This window comes from Meleagris gallopavo, chromosome Z (genome assembly GCF_905368555.1).
Source record: "Meleagris gallopavo chromosome Z, MGAL_WU_HG_1.1, whole genome shotgun sequence".
In the NCBI taxonomy this organism is placed as follows: Eukaryota; Metazoa; Chordata; class Aves; order Galliformes; family Phasianidae; genus Meleagris; species Meleagris gallopavo.
In genome coordinates this window covers 55,232,103-55,249,392 of record NC_139435.1, presented here as the reverse complement: position 1 = coordinate 55,249,392, position 17,290 = coordinate 55,232,103, and the positions used below count along the sequence as shown (strand labels likewise).

The 17,290-nt window shown below is 44.2% G+C and overlaps 1 protein-coding gene across 8 annotated transcripts in view; it reads right to left on the bottom strand.

Annotated features, from left to right (window-relative positions):
* The window catches only part of PIGG (phosphatidylinositol glycan anchor biosynthesis class G (EMM blood group)), an 81,634-nt gene extending 77,625 nt beyond the window's left edge, over positions 1-4,009 (bottom strand). For all 8 annotated transcript variants that reach the window (XR_014880350.1, XR_014880352.1, XR_014880351.1 and 5 more), the window contains exon 1: positions 3,768-4,009. Coding sequence is in view for 4 of the 8 variants with exons in the window: in XM_085212880.1 (XP_085069006.1) it covers positions 3,768-3,933 (166 nt within the window). In the remaining 4 variants the exon portion in view is untranslated. The remainder of the gene's footprint in view (positions 1-3,767) is intronic.
* Between the last annotated feature and the right edge of the window lie 13,281 nt (positions 4,010-17,290).

The window sequence follows — 17,290 nt, the reverse complement described above, 5'->3', positions numbered from 1 at the left end:
GCCAGACTGAACTATGTAGATCCAATTGACAGTTACTTTAAGAAAAAAAAATACAGTACTCACCTGTGCTAATATCCAGGCCTGTATAACAGAACATAATTCAAGCAGTGCCCCTCAATCAAATCTCACCATTAGAGAGCAGGAGTAACAAAGAAATAAACAGAACTGCATTGACATTGGAAGCAAAAAGATTTGTACACACTTGCATCCTTCTGAGTTGAAGTCTGCATGCTAGGATAGCTAAGTGACAGCAGCTGTAGGGCCAAAATCCAATTCTAGAATATCCTGGAAAAACTACAGTTTGTGCTCAGAGAGCACAGCACAGCCATGTCTCCAGCAATGGGCCATGACATGCCTTCAAGCCCACCTCTTTTCTTCTTTTGCATTCAGCTTAGCCACACAGCAACATTTTCTTTTTACAGCAGAAGGCTTGGGCCAATCCTTCACAAGCCTCCTACCTCCACCAGGAGACAAAACAGAAATACAGACATAAAAGCAGAGTGGATCCCATTCACAGATGACTTCCTAGACAACAGTGGTTGATCAGTAATATGCATTATATAAAGTTACAGCTTCCGTGTTCTTTTAGAGTAAAACGTGTTTCTGATTAAGTGGTTGATAAGTTGGGAAGGGCACGGATAATTCTGTGTCTAAAAAGAATTTAAAAATAAGCTCATAAACTGTATTTTAGGTACATACATAAGCATTGCTATATTGACATTCACAATCTTGCTAGTGGTACTGATTTTTCCAGATAAGGAAGTTGAAGAAGGGCAAAGCAGAGGAGAGAGGAAAACTTCAACAACAAAAATGGTAACTCCCAGTAACTTTGACAAAAAATAAAACATTGTTTCTAAATGACTTGAATTACTAAACTGGCAGGCTTGCTCTGGCATTCATGCATTTCACTTAGGTGAAAAACAAGAAGGCAGAACTGGATGCGCTGTGCTTCTTTTAATAACGGACTCCCACCCACTTCTCTAGGGAAGGAAAATTTGCTGGATACAAGCTCTTAAGATGTGGCATGCTTATTTATGTCTGCTAAAGTTCTTTAGAAAAGTTACCTTACGTGAAAGGGAATTTTTGTAAGCAGTGAACAAAACAAAAGGTTCTTCCACAAACTTTTTAAAGAGAGGTTAAGACTGGAGTCAGTCAGATTCCAAGGAATAAGGAGGCTAGCAAAGACCAGAGTCAGGCTTCTGAACTTCAGGAGAACAAACTTCAGACTGTTTCAGGAATTACCAGATGGGATCTGCTGGGAAACTCTCCTTAGGGACAAAGGAATGGAACAGAGCTGGCAGTTCCTTGAGGACACCTTTCCGACAGCACAAGAGCTATCCATCTCTCAGCAGAGAAAATAAGGCAGAAGAAGCAGGAAATTGGCATGGCTGAGCAAAGACTGCTGGTCAACCTGAAGATAAAAAAGGATATGTACAGGCAGTGGAAGCAGGCATGGGTGGCCTGGGGAGAAAATAGCAGTGCCATCCAGACATGCAGAGATGAAATCAGGAAAGCCGAGGTGCAAGTGGAAATGAACTTGGTGAAGGATGTGAAAAATAATAAAGAGATTCTATAACTATACTAGTCAGAAGAGACAGATCTCCCTTCTTTGATAAATGAGAAGGGAGAAATTTCAACAAGACATGGAAAAGGCTGAGGTAGTCAACTAGCTCTTAACCTCACTCTTCACTGGCAGACAGGCTTCCCATGACTCTCACATGCCTGAGCCTCTAAGAAGAGATTGGGGGAGCAAAATCCCTCCCACAGTAAGAAAAGAGAAAGTCTGTGACAACCTGATGAGCTTGAATATGAACAAGTCTATGGGGCCTGATGATATGCATCTCAGAGTATTGAAAGAAGCGCTTGGTGAAGTTGCCAAGCCACTCACCATCATAACAGAAAAGCCATGACTGTCAGGTGAAGCCCTCAGTGACTGGAAAAAGAAACATCACTCCCATTTTTAAGAAAAGGAGAAAAGAAGACCCGGGGAAATATAAGCTGGCGAGCCTCACCTCTGTGCCTGGGAAGATCATGGAGCAGATCCTCTTGGGAGAGATGTTAAGGCACACGTGAGACCAGGAGGTTATGACACACCCAACACCACTTCAGCAAGGGTAAATCATACCTGACCAATCTAGTGGCCTTCTACAATGGAATGACAGCATCAGTGGACAATAGAAAAGCAACTGACATAATTTACTTGGACCCGTGTAAGGCCTTTGACATGCTCCCCCATCACACTGTTAACTCTGGACTATAAAGCTATGGATTTCAAGGGAGGACTATTCAGTGGATAAGGAATTGGATGGTTGCAGCCAGACAGTTGTGGTAAATGGCTCTATGTCCATGTGTAGGTTGATCACAAGAGGTGTTGCCTTCCAGGGGTCTGTCACCCTTCAACATCTTTCACCAGTGTCATTGATGGAGTTGTTGGAGCAGGTACAGGTGAGGCCACGAGGCTGATGCTAAAGTATCTCTCTTATAAAGAAAGGTTGAGGCAGTTGAGATTGTTTAGCATGGAGAAGAGAAGTTTGTGTGGAGACCTCATTGTGGCGGATGGACTTTTTACATGGTCTGATAGGGACAGGATATGGGGGAGTGGCTTTAAACAAAAAGAGGGGAGATTTACGCTACACATTAGAAGGAAATTCTTTACTCAGAGGGCAGTGAAGCACTGGCACAGCTGCCTAGAGGAGCGGTGAGTGCTCCAACCTGCAGGCATTCTAGGCCAGGCTGAGCTTGGGCAGCTTGGTCTGTTGGGGAGCAGCCCTGACTGTGGCAGGGGGATTAGAACTAAAGGATCTTTAAGATTCTTTCCAATCTACGCCATTCTGTGATTCTATGATTGACTAACACAGGTTAGGAAAGCAAAGCAATGGCTTTAAGTGCTTATTAGTGAGACCAAGAGATCATTCTGCACTCAAGCTCTTACACAAGAACTCCAGAGAGGAAATAACCATTCCCATCACTGCATTTTTTGCCTAAGGTTACCAACACATCTAAATTAAACCTAAGAGTTTGTAGAGATCTCTGGCACACACTTATACTCTCCAGGTCAAACTAGACTTTTCAAAGCCCAATTGTCTGATCCCTCTTCCCCCCAGCATCTACTGCTAACATTCACCTGGGAATACAAAGTTTCACTCATACTTAAACCTGACACTGAGATCTCTATAGCACAACCTATCAGACATCCCTGACAGTCTTGGTAATCTCCAGCTAAATACTTAACTGCAATTTAGCAGTCTCAGCTCAAGCCTGTAAGATGAGAGCTTTATAGTGTTCCTGCTTCATTGATATTGTGATGCCACATTCTGAATTAGGCAACCATCTCTTCTACCCACTGCCTCTACAAATTCACCTGGGACAGTAAGCCTGTCCCAAGGTGCTGCTTTTGTGTAATTTAGAAGCAGCAATGAAGGAGGCAACAAGCAGCGGGTCCCATTAGGGCTGCCACAACCTTGCTCCAGCAGACTGATGTCCTACCAAGCAGCAGACAGATGTCCTACCAGCCGCCTCGCCTGGCCGAAACACAGCTCAATGCAGCCGTTCCCTGGAGGTGACGGGTTCATCATCACCACCCACAGCCGATGATTAAGGCTCCTCCTGCAGACAGCGACCAATACTACACACAGAACTAACTCCCCTCTAAGCTACTTCGGAAGCAGGCTCCGAAACACGACAGCACCACAGAACGGCACTGTAAAGCACAGAAGCCCTCGCACCGGAGAGCACCCGTGAAACCGCGGACCAACCCAGCCTCCTACCTGGGCCGGGCGGGGCCGGCTCGGCGGGAGGCTCTGCGCGTGCCTCCCCGCGAGGCAGGGACCGGACGGGCAGCGGGAAGAAGCCGCGGAGGAACAGCGCGACGCCCAGCGCCTCGGCCAACAGGCAGCCGGCGGCCAAGGCGCCCGAGCGCAGCCGCAACCGCATCCTCCCCACTCTCCGGCCTGCGCCCGCTCCGCTCCCGGCGCCCTCCGCCCCGCCCCGCCCCGCCTCCAGCCAATCAGCAGCTACCGCACCTGCCCGCCCGGCCCTCCTATTGGCCAGCATCCAGCGGCGCTCCAGCCCCGAGCCGGAAGTGGGGCTCCGCACGGGAGAGGCGGAATGTCCCAGCAGCCCCCGCGCCGCGGGCTAAGGAGGCAGTGCGGTGTTGTGGCTGTGACGGGGCTGGTCTGCAAGCTGTGGTTTGAATCTTCGCAGGGAGACTTTGCACTAAGCTGCACCAAAGGGCATCAGGCAGCTTAGGAACGGAACTTTGAAGTCAGTTTGAAGGTGTTGGGCGAGTGGAATTTTCTTTTGTCTCCTTAATACCGTCGTGTAGGATCCTTTTCTAGCAAAACCCACTGGGAAGGAAGCACATTGTGGCAGATGGAGGAAGATAAATGAGAAGGAAAAGAGGCCTTAAAAGTTAATTTTCTGGAAGAGGGAATGAAGCTGTTCTGTAAAGGAGAGCTGATTGTATTCTCACCATGCTCCTTGACTCAGAGGGGCAGCCACAAAGATCAATACTTAGCGAGGTATTACTGCTTCTCACCTCTGCCTGTGGAGTTTCTGTATACTCTGCGTTTTTGCTAGAAAGATACTGAAAATTTAGAGAGGACTGCAAGGCTTTCAACAAGTAGGAAGGGACAAAATGAAATATGGGTTTTACTCCAGGCTAGAGTGTGTATGCTTCAAGTTCTGTAGTGTCTATAGATCTCACTTCCAAAGTCCCATTATTTGCATGTCTAAAAAAGGTGTATTTTTTACTTTCAATTAACATTTTCTGCTTTCTTCTAAATCTTGAACCACTGAGTGAGACTTCAGGCAGAAAATTAGAAAAGTTAATTCTGTAGCAAATAGAAGGCACACCAATGCAGGCTGTGTTTTAACACAGAGCAGCAGCTAAGAAATGCCATTATTTTTATTTCCTTAGCAATACTACAGCTTTTTCCCTTTCAGGAGGGAGGTGGGAACTCCACACTGAATATTTCCATGGTTCATACCTTCTGGTTCTTACAAAAGATTAACTATTTCTGGATTCATTCAAAGCAGTTTCTCCACAGATAAGGGTGTGCTAACTGGCATATGTTACACTCACCAGCATCTACCTCTAAGCATGTTGAAATCTCACCATTTTTTTCCCTAGAACCTTTTGATCTGCTCCTACAGCAACGTCATTTTAAGTTCATTATTATTGTGTTTTACTGCGGTCAGAAAATATCTAGCAAGAAATCTGAGTGCAGCACAGGACTTCAGGTGTGGCTGAGTAATTGTCTATGAGTTTATGAGTCTTCTGTAGTTTAATGTACTCACATTCATTGCTGTGCATTTCAAATTTGCTTGTTCATTACAAATCTTGGGGCATCACCTCTTCTGTCATGCATAACTGGTTTATATCTTGTGTCAGTTGGTCATCTTGTGTAACCACAGATGAAATGTTTGGGTGCTCCCCAACTTGTAAGCACAGGAACAGCATTGTGTTCTTCAGTTTTCCCAAAGTGTCCTGACTAATTGAAATAGACATTGGAAGTATGTCTACTTTCTTATTTCTTTTGCTGCTAATTCTTTCCCTTTCTGTGTATCACATTTTGCATAAGGAAAATAAATAAATAAAGATCAATTATTTCCTTTATTCCAGTTTCAAAACACAGCCACAGTTTACTCAGTTTCTTCTTTCCCCTTGTCTAATGTAGCATTATTCTGAACTATTCCCATCCAGTACTAATCTCAGATCTCTTTACCTGCTGCCATATTAACGACTTCTGGAGATCTGCAGTTTATCAGCTCTTTGAACTGCCTCAGGAATACTCTCACTGTGGCCTTAATTTCAGTGGATCCCACATTTGTATGTGTGTGTCTATGCTTATAAGTGTGTTTGTGTAAAACCTGTATCTTTTTACCAAACTTGACAAGGTCAGATGTGTCAACTACTCATGCCAGTGGTTTAAACAAACACTCCTTTTTTTTCTAATTAGAGTGATCATTCTCAATCTTGTTCCTAATGTATTCAGTGCTGTATTGGGAGCAAATAGGAGGACCAGAAACAGGATCAGTGTAAATAAAATCCACCTTTTTAACATACAGAATGTGTGTCATGTTTCAGTTAAGTGAAGCTCTATAAAGACCCAGGATTTTTAAAGATGAGCTGATGCTCTGAGATTGCTGCCATGTACTTAGAAATCCAGATGGACACACAGTAGTTTTTTCTCCTGTCTTATTTCTCTATTTGTCAGTTGCTGGCAATTTGAATGTATGTCAGGTCTCTGCTGGTTTAAGCTGTGGCAAAACATCAGAAAAAGTTATCAAAGACTGTCCACTGAAGTGTGAATCTTCCTCCTCCATGCTGGTGCTCTACAAAGTCTCCAGAGGTATGCAGATGCTGAGGTGAAAGACAATGCAGAAGCAATGTCATTTTAAACCTTGTTTCTTAGATCAGACGGAATGGAAAATTTCTGCACACACAAGAGAGTTGGACAGCAAATAATTATTCAAAAATAATTCAGTAGCTTTAATTGTACTGAGTAATTGATTGTCCGTCTTTACACACACACATAAAAAACACAAACGAAGAAGATTACTCCAGAAACACCCCTGAGGAGGTAAGCTATAGGAAGTCAAAGCCTGTTTTATTTCTGCAGGCTGCAGACTCACTCTCTACTGCAACATGAAATTATCTGCTTTCAAAGGGGAAGTAAAGCTGCAGAGGAAGGACTAATTGAAGAAAGAAGGTGCACATTAGTTGCCCCCAGAGCCCTGCACTCAAAGTTTACACTGCTTAGTAGCAGTATTTCTATCCCTCTTTATCTACACAGGGTTGTACAGATAAGTAGCAGTCCTCCCTGCTTAAGAAAGCCCCAACCTTAGGATTGCATTTGTGTTCCCATGAAGCAATTCCTCTCAGAGATACAAGGACAAGGTAGGATTGCTCTGCCTGATTCCCACTTGTGCTGCTGGTTAGAACTGATCTCAGGGTGCTCTGAGCCACTTTTAGTTTTCCATTCAGTGTAAATGGACTTCACACAAAACAGAAATGGAAAGGAACAAGCCCCAAGGAAAAATTCCAAGGCTCCTTAGGTGACTTGAATGATTCTGGTATTATAGATGCCTGAATCCCGCCAAGACCAAACATTAGCAGACTCCACTGGCTACAGAGTAATACCAGACATCTCAACTTTAGGACAGGCTCTGGCGGAAGGATCCAAATCAGAGTAGTGCTGAAGACATAATTTCACTTTTTGTATGAAAACTGACTAACAACCTTCCTTCCACTATTTTGTCCCCTCATTTTACTGCTTCTTTCTTAAATCTCGATCTTTGCCTTCTCTGCTTCCTGTAGTAAAGGCTTATGCTCCCACCAAAAAAGCCCTCTGTAGTGTAAGCCAGTGCCTTAGTAGGTGCAAGAGACCCCACTAAGCGGTAGGAGTAACAGAGCATGATATGAACAACACAGGCAAAGCAGAAACAGCAACACTGCTTGCATATCAGTCCCAGGGAACCCAGGGACTGCACCCCTGCCCCCAGGGAAGAGGATTGCCCCTGATCAGCTCAGTTAGACACTCTCCATGACACTAGTGTATTTATTTCCAGCATGCAGGTGTTGACTTTAACACCCTCCAAACACTCATTGTTTCTCTGATGTGCCTAGGATTAGGTGGAATTTTCAGTCCTTTTGTCCTACTGGGAGAATCCCTCAAAGTCAGAAATCCTCTTTACTTTGGTACCAAAGTAAAAAAATGACCAAAATTGATAGGCAATGACAAAATCAAATTCTTCTATGAAATAGGAATTAACTCAAATAACATTCCTAAGTTAAAAAAAAAAAAAAAGCTAAGCCTTCTTTTTCCTCTTTGGTCTTTTTTTGCCCCATGTAATTCCTCTTTCTGAGTCCAAGTCTTTATTTAAAAAGGAACCCAGCTGCAGATGCCTGGTGTTTAGTAACTGCCTTTAATTAACTTTAAGCCTGGATATTTATTAACAGTTAAACACCACACTCCTTACATTAAAAAATACCAATGTGTAATGTAAGCACATCTTGTTTTAGTGGTGTTCTCTGACACCACTTACCACAAATACATATTTCCAGGAGGGATGTCTTTATGCACTGCTTTTCACTGCTGGCAGGTAGCTTGCTGAACCAAGCTGGTATCAGAAAGCAGACCATCTTAACACTCAGACATGTTTGAGCCATTTAGATTAAAATGACAAAAGTGAGAAAGGCTAGCAGACATGAGTAGAGCAGGCTCTTTGCCTATTTGTGCTTTGTTTATCAAGTCTGACACAGAATAGCCAAACTGTCACCTAAAGAGAAGTCGAAAGAACGGTCCTTGCTCGTATCTGTCAGAGGTCAGGGTACGTAATGAGTACTGTGGCATCAATACATTCTCAGAGAAGACAGCAAGCACTATACTTCTAGGATAAATCTCTTCCGATGCTCTGTAGCTAAAAGTTGTTGTCTTGCCAGCAGCCTGCTAGGCCAGTGTCCCTGCTTCTTTCTTTACCCGCTTGGTAAAGAAGAGATGGTTGCCCATGTACCAACCAGTGAGCAAGAGGCATCCTGTGTTGGGCCTGGGCCTACTCCCATCCAAGCAGCCAAGACCCCAACGCCATTGCTGTGAGTGCTGCTTGTGTTCAAGAAACTTTTAGATGCTGTACTGAGGGACATGGTTTAGTGGAAAATATTGACAAAAGTGGACATTTAATCTAGAGGTCTTGGAGGTCTCTTCCAACCTTGGTGATTCTATGACTTTATGACTGCCAGCTTGCATGGGAATCCCTTGCCATGGCAGGGTGGTGTGTCTTCCATGGGGTGAAGATGAAGGCCAGCACGTGCCCTGAGAGGAGAACAGGCTGAACAAGGCAACTTGGCATGTGTCAGATGGTTGCAGAGAGACTGGGTTCATCTGATAGAAACCAGCCTCCAAAACAGACTCATACGAGTAGCACCTCATACGAGTTATCCAGTTAGCTTCTGGAGAACATGGGAGCAAATGAAATATGTGCAAATTCGGACCATCTAGCACCAAGATATGGGAGCTGGGTTTTGATCAGTGCAGATATTCCTGAACATGGTGCCTGGGTAAGGAGTGCCCCAGCTTCTGTCCCTCCATTCATACCTGCCCATCACTGTCTTGACAAGAAAACAGTAAATTATCAAGTAGAGTAATGAAACAATCCAGTTTTTCTAGTTTCACTTAATCATAGAATCATAGAATGCCCTGAGTTGAAAAGGACCACAGTGATCATCTAGCTTCAACCCTCCTGCTATGTATATATCACCAACCACTAGACCAGGCTGCCCAGAGCCACATCCAGCCTGGCCTTGAATGCCTCCTGGGCATCCATAACCTCTTTGGGCAATCTGTTCCAGTATGCCACCACCCTCTGTGTGTAAAATTTCCTCCAAATATCTAGTCTAAACCTCTCCTGTCTCAGTTTAGAACCATTCTCCCTTGACCTATCACTGTCCACCCTTGTAAACAGCCATTGCCTCTCCTGTTTATACGCTCCCTTCAAGTACTGGAAGGCCACAATGAGGTCTCCCTGGAGCCTTCTCTTCTCCAAGCTAAACAATCCCAGTTTCCTCAGCCTTTCCTCATAGCAGAGGTGCTCCAGCCCTCTGATCATCTTAGTGGCCCTCCTCTGGACCAACTCCAAGAGCTCCACGTCCTTCCTGTACTGGGGGACCCAGGCCTGGATGCAGTACTGCAGATGGGGCCTCACAAGAGCCGAGTAGAGGGGGACAGTCACCTCCCTCTCTCTGCTGGCCTCCCCTTTTTTAATGCAGCTCAGAACACAGTTGGCCTTCTGGGCTGCAAGCGCACACTGCTGGCTCATGTCCAGCTTCTTGTCTACCAGAACCCCCAAGTCTTTCTCCACAGTGCTGCTCTCAAGGAGCTCTTCCCTCAGTTTGTATAAATACCTGGGATTGCCCCAGCCCAAGTGCAGCATCCTGCACTTGTCTTTGTTAACCCTAATTAGGTTTTCATGGGCCCACTTCTCCAGCCTGTCCAGGTCTCTCTGGATGGCTTCCCTTCCTTCCAGTGTATTGACTGCACTGCTCAGCTTGGTGTCATCTGCAAACTTGGTGAGGGTGCACTCAATGCCATCATCTGTGTAACTGATGAAGATGTTCAGGAGCACTGATCCCAAGACTGACCCCTGAGGAACACCGCTTGTGACACAGAACCATTGATCACATCCAGCCAGCCAGTTCTTAATCCATCAAACAGTCCCTCCTTTAAATCCACATCTCTCCAATTTAGAGAGAAGGATGTGGTGAGGGATCATATCAAAGGCCCTGCACAAGTCCAGGTAGATGTCATCTGTTGCCCTTCCCCTGTCCACCAAAGCCATCACTCCATCATAGAAGGCTGCCAGATTGGTCAGGCATGATCTGCCCTTGGTGAAGCCATGCTGGCAGTCTCAGATCACCTCTTTATCTCGTATGTGCCTTAACAAAGCTTCTAGAAGGATCTGCTCCATGATCTTCCCATGCACAGAGGTGAGGCTCACCGGCTTGTAGTTTCCCAGCTCTTCCTTTCTCCCTTTCTTAAAAATGGGAGTAATGTTTCCCTTTTCCTATTCACCGGGGGCTTCACTGGACAGCCATGATTTTTCAGATATGATGGATAGCGGCTCGACAACCACATCAGATTAATAAAATGTCTGGAGCTCTTGCTTTCTCTGCTGTAAGAGGTGAGGTATTTATGGAGTCTCATGAATTCCCAAGACTAATGAGACAGAAGTTTGTACTACTGCTTCCAGCCTTTATGAGCTTCTCCCCACTTTACTAGCCACAGTTTCCTCAAGACAAGTGGATTAAAACGCTAAAGTGAATTGATGTGGATACAGACAGATGCTGTGAACCTGTGTCTTATTTCTAGAGGATATCAGGCAAAGAGTCCTTACATCTGATTGCAGGCTGTTAAGCTTAGCTACTTTTGTAAACTGACAAAGTTTCCTTATCTGAGTTTTCCTTTCATTTCTAAGACAGCTTCTGGAATAGCCGTCAAGTGAAATAAAATTTAAGCTCCATCTCTCTCTTACTTCAGCTATTCATCATGACTAATTTTTTCCAAGTGTAGATGGAGAATTAGACTTCGATCATGGCAACAAGGAAATTGGCTGAGCTTTTAGAAGATTTTTTAAGGTCGCCAATTTCTCTGATATGAGGGGGAAAAAGAGCTAGCACCATTTGTGATCAAAATTTCAATTACTTTTGAAACTTTTCAATAAGCACAAGAATTACTCTAAGATTTGGGAATTGTCAAGGAAGTTGAAGTTTCTATATAATCCTTAACCAAAATTGTTTTTCATTTCCTGAAAGCCTCTACTAATAGAACAGACATCTGAGTGTTTCCTTCTATTGAAACTGAAGTCTTCCATTACCCACTCCACTTGTTAGTGCAGCAAACAACTGTGAGTTTAATTATCAGCACATCCAGATAGCTACTGTTGCAAGGAGGCAAGATATTTCTCTCCACTCCCACTTTTTTGTTTTGCGTGTTTTTTATATGTTGTAATGATTGAACTAAGCCCCCCAGAACTATCTGATTCAAAGAACCATAGAATTATAAAAATTGGAAAAAACTTGTAAGTACAGCAGTCAACCTATCATCACCTACCCACCACACCCTAAGTTCCACCACTGCAAGTATGGATCCTCCTTTTGATCTTTCTTGTAGATAGGAATCACACTGAAAAGTCTGCACTTGTCTGTTGCCTGCCAAGTTGACCAGTAGCACTGATAAATGATGGAAAGTGGCCTGCTGAGCACTTCTACCAGCTTCCTCAGTACTTAGGTGGATCCCATCCAGTCCCACACACTGGTGGTAGTCCAGGGGGAGTAGCATGTTGTTAATTGTTTTACCCTGAATTGTGGGGTTTTATTCTGCTGCCCATCCCTGTTTTCTAGCTCAAGAGGCTGAATACCCTGAAAATAACTGATGTGACTTTTAAAGACAAAAGTAAAGAAGGCATTGAGTACCTCAGCTTTTTTCCTCTTCCTTGACTATAGTGTTCCCCACCACATCCAATAAAGGACAGGCATTATTCTTTATCCTACTTTTCCTGTTAATGTATTTGTAAAAACATTTTTTTATCTTTTACAGTGCAGACAGATTAAGTTCTAGCTGAGCTTCTGTCTTTATAGCTTTCCTTCTGCATATCCCAGCAACATCCTCATACTCTTCTTAAGTTGCCTGCTCCTTCATCCAAAGGTGGTAAACTCCCTTTTATTCCTCTTTCAGTCAAGTTGGTGTTCTTCCCCACCAGCTCATCTTATGGTACACAGGGACAGCCTGCTCCTGTGCCTTTAAGAGTTCCTTCTTGAGGAATGTCCAGCCTTCCTAGACCCCTTTGCCTTTTAGGACTGTCCCAACCCAAGGGATTCTCCCAACCAATGTCCTAAGCATCCTAAAGTCTGCCTTCTGGAAGCCCAAAGTATTGGTTTTGCTGAGCACCTTCCCGACTTCACAAAGAATCAGTCTATAACTCTATCATTTTCACTATGCCCAACACTGCTTCCAACCACCACATCTCTCATGAGTCCTCTGTGTTTGTAAACAGCAGGTCTAACGGGGCACTTTCACTGGCAGGCTTTCTTACCAGCTGTGCCAGGAAGTTGTCTTCCACGCAGTCCAGGCACCTCCTAGAATTCTTCTGGGCTGTACTGCATTTGCAGCAGAGGTCAGGTAAATTGAAGTCTCCCACAGGGACAAGGGATAGTGATTGCATGACTTCTGCCAGCTGCTTGTAGACTGCTTCATCTCCCTCTTTGTCCTTGCTGGATGGTCTATAACACACTCTCACCAGGATGTCAGCCTTGTTGGCCTCCTTCCGATCCTTACCCACAAAAATTTGACCAGTGTTGAGCTGTACAGGATCAAAACATCCCTTACCATACAGAACAAGGCTGATTCAACTGTTTCAATCCAATTTGACTCTAAACCTCATCACAACAAAGAACTGCTTATGGCAGCTTACATCTTTTTTTCAAGCACAGAATAGCATACGGAAAGGGCAATCCCTCAATCACTGAAACTGTCTCTATCCCATCATGCTATATTTTCCATAAACTTGTCACATTACTTCTTGTTATTTGGGCTACTTAGACTATTTGAAGAAGATGACTTGCAGTTGCTAGAAAGCAACAATTTCCACCCTCAGCATATTGGTGATCTCTTGTTCATGTGCCAACACTGCATGTCATCCAGCTTAGCTCATCTCACTCCCAGCTGTTTTTCCTTCCCTCTGCATGGATTCCTTTATGGAGGACACTGTCACTGCACATTATGCTGCTCCTGCCATGATCATGATTTGTCATGTTGGGCCACATTCTGACACTGCAAGTGACCCTGCATTGCACATTGCGTTTCAAAGGAGGGCTCAATAAATGATTCTTTTCTCTCTGCTGGGAATGGCTGTGACGTAAATGAAAAGCCTCTTCATACCTGTGCCCCACCAGTAGTCTGATCATGTGTAATCGGCATGGTCTCATTCATTTTGTTACTCCTGCATCATCTCTAATGCACTTCCAGGTGATTGCAAGGATTTCTGCTGCTGGTTCTCAAGAGCATAATCTTGCCACTTCATTACTGAAACTCACGCTGTATCATCACTCTCACCTTTTCAAGTAATCCAGTTCTAATTCTTGTGCCAAAATAACTAATAAAAAGGCAACTGAATATGCTATCACAGTCAGTGCCCAGCACCTCTTTCTCCTCTGCTCTAGGAGCAGGTATTCTTCAGAATCTAAACCAAGTAATGTCTTCCTCATTTTGTTGCTCTAACATGACTTTCAATTCAAACTTCACCACTTCCCTTACTAGATGAGGGAAAAAAGTATGAAAATTACGTTACAAAGAATGATATCATGCTGCATTATGCTCCGGAATATACCACCAGTACAGGTACAGTTACTTCTTGCTATTAGCGTCTTGTTGCCTGCAAAAATTGAGGAGCATTCAATGTGAGAGAGGGGATTTTTTGTTATGGAAAAAGGAGGTTTGAGGAGGGCAGAGTATAGTTAAACACTGATATTCAAAAAGAATGGAACCATTTCTGTCCTGAGATTCCAAAAGCACCAAGAAATTATCAGGTCAGTCAACAAGGCCTAGTTCCTAGGAAGCAGCTCTTCCTTATATACGAAAGAACACAACAGATTGGATGCTGCCTATAAACTTAGAAGGAAAGGGGGAAAAAAAAAAAAAAAAAGAAAGAAAGACTCGTATAAAATGGGCAAACAGTGCCATCTGGGGACTGTTGTGGAATAGGATGAGAAAAAGACAAAGTTAACCAGGACCAGTTTTTCCCACTCACAATGGGCAGAACTTTGTTCTGTGGGAGGTTTCAGTTGATTTGCATGGAGCCAGTCTTGGAGTTGGGTCTGACTGACAGTCAGAACTGCTGCAGGAAGTCCACACCAGTGCGCCTCTAGATGCAAAACAGTAGTTAGCAGCAGATCTACTATGTATTCTCAGTACAAGTAGGGAAGAGAAGTCAAGCGAAAGACAACGTGTCATACAATCAAGGAAGAAACTCTCAGACATTTCCTTTTTACTGCATTATCTAACATTTTATTTTACAAAGTCTCCAAGAATCAATGTGCCTACACCGAAACCAAATATTTCTTAAAACAGGTCTTACTGAAAAGAAAAGTAAGTATCTGCAGAAAGACAGATTCTCTTAGAAATCCTGCACTCTCTTACCTGGGAGAAGCTGCAGTGAATGGGGTCTACTTCTTGCACAGTGTACCACCATCTTGCAGAGTATGTTTGTTTTCCAGGCCAGCACAGCTGATGTGAGTGGGAGCAGGGATCTCCCAGAAGAACAGCTGTGACAGGGGCAAAGGACAGTACTGCAGCAGTACTGCAGGCCAGCCCATGTTGCTGGAGGCAAGAGCACAGCCTGACTGCAACCCAAGAAACTCTGGGGAAGCTTGTAGGCTGCTCAGCAGAATGTGGAGACCCTGGAGATGGGCGAGCTTTGCTGAACTGATGTGCAAACACAACACTGAGTGGCTATTCTTATCCTGGAGGAATTTTCTTCTCAAGAAGAAGTGGAAAAGCAGTAAAAACAATCCTTTAGGGGCCTTTGATTTCTTTGAAAGAGTATAAGTATTCTGTTAAGACTTTGAGCCTAACATAGATCAAAGAGGAAAAAAGAACAGGAGGACATGGTCTTCAGCAAGAAGCTGTAGAAGTAATGCAGGCTTTTCATGTGCTTGATTTACTATACAGTAGTATACAGTAGATCAAACAGACTGACTGTAAGATGTAGAACCAGGCTAGACCACATAGAAACAGCAACAAAATGAGGCTGCATCAGAAGTTTGTGCAGTGCCTGGCCACCCATCTGTGGTATTTTAACACATTCTGGCTTTCAAATGTCCAATACAACTATTCCCTTCTGTAATATTTATATAATTTATATCACATGATATTATTTGTTTAATATCTATATCATGTTCATTTAAATTCACCTGCTACACTACAGTTTGTTTAGCATACGTAATTTCTAATTTCAATTCCTTTCAAATACCTGCCTTCTAGTGAGCTAAAACATGGAAGTCTTCTAAAGACCAGGAACTGAGAAATTTCCTTGAACAATAGTATGTTGTCTGTCCCTTTCTCAAGCACAGAGCTGGTGTTATGTTGCTGGGTCTGGAGGGAAACAAAAGGCACCGAATTCTTTCCCTCTTACCTATGCAAAAGGAGCAGAATCCTAATATCCTAACTTTGCTGCTGGAGTGAGCCCTGCCTGTAAGTCTGCTTTGCTGCACCCTTATCTCTAACTTACGTTTTCCTGCACATACTTCTGCAAGCTCCATTTCTCTGGGCTCTTCTAGCGTGCAGGACATTGAAACAGTTGCAGCCAGTGTCCCCGCAGTCTGTGGGGAGAGTTTTTCACACTGCCTCCTTGCTGAGGCTGGGCTATGGGCCTTTCCGCAGTCCCTGTCTGAGCCCACCTATGCTCTCAGCAACTAACTTGCTAGGAGCAGCTTGCCTTCCCTGTCAGCAGATATAATGACATGTTTCCAATCAGAGAGCATCACACATGCAGAGACTAAGTGCTCTCCCAGGGCAGAAATGAAACAATTTTGGGGAGTTATTCCATCTACATCAATAAAGCAGACATTTTTTTTCGTAAGTCGAGGACAAGCCATTATTTAAATATATATGGCTTCTCTTGTTCAGAGCTGTTCTACTGGTGATGAGATGACATCTATTAAAGCAATTTTGCTTTATGACTTTTTTTTAAAGGTTATTTTTTCCCTTACCTGTCACCTGTTCCATGTGAGAATTTGTGTTCTGGATATGAGCACTGCTTTTAAACTCCTAAGACAGTGTGAATCTGCTGAGAAACTGCTGTATCTCACATCTCTGTAGTTTATCTTCTCCCAGGTGCAAGACTCTACATTTGCTCTTGTTGAACCTCATCTGGTTTCTCACTGCCCAGCTCTCCAGCCTGTCCAGCTCCTGCTGAATGATAGTACAGCCTTCTGTGGCCTACAGGTCACTCCTCCCAGCTTTGTATTGTGGGCATACTTGCTGAGGGTGGACACTATCCCCTCGCCAAGGTCATCAGTGAGGATTTTGCACAAGACCAGGTCCAGCACCAAATCCTGGGGAACACTGCTAGTCACAGGTCTCCAACCAGACTCTACACCACTGATCACCAACCTCTGAGTTTGGCCAGCCAGCCAATTCTCAACCCACCTCACCGCCCACTCATCTATCCCACATTTTCTCAGCTTCATATCAGGATGTTGTGGGAGACAGTATCAAAAGCCTTTCTGAAGTCAACGTAGACAACATCCACTGCTTTCCCTCATCTACCCACCCACTGACGTTATCACAGAAGGCTGCAAAGATGGTCAAGCACATTTCCCCTTGGATGAATCCATGCTGACTACTCCTGGTAGCCTTCTTTTCTTCTAATTGCTTGGAGGTAGCATCCAGAACAAGCTGTTCCATCTCCTTTCGAAGGACAGAGGTGAGACTGACTGGCTTGTAGTTTCCCACATCCTCTTTCTTGCCATTTTGAAGACTGGAGTGATGCTGGCTATTCTCCAGTCTTCAGGCACCTCTCCTGTTCTCCAAGACCTGTCAAAGATGACAGAGAGCAGTTTGGCAATCACCTCTGCCATCTCCCTCAGCACACATGCATGCATCCCATCAGGACCCATAGATTTGTGCACAATGATCCCACCTACATGCTCCTGGATCACTCCCTCTTCAACCAGAAGGAAGCTCTCCATTTCTCAGACTCTCTCTCTTCCTTGAAGGCTATAGGAGTACCGAGG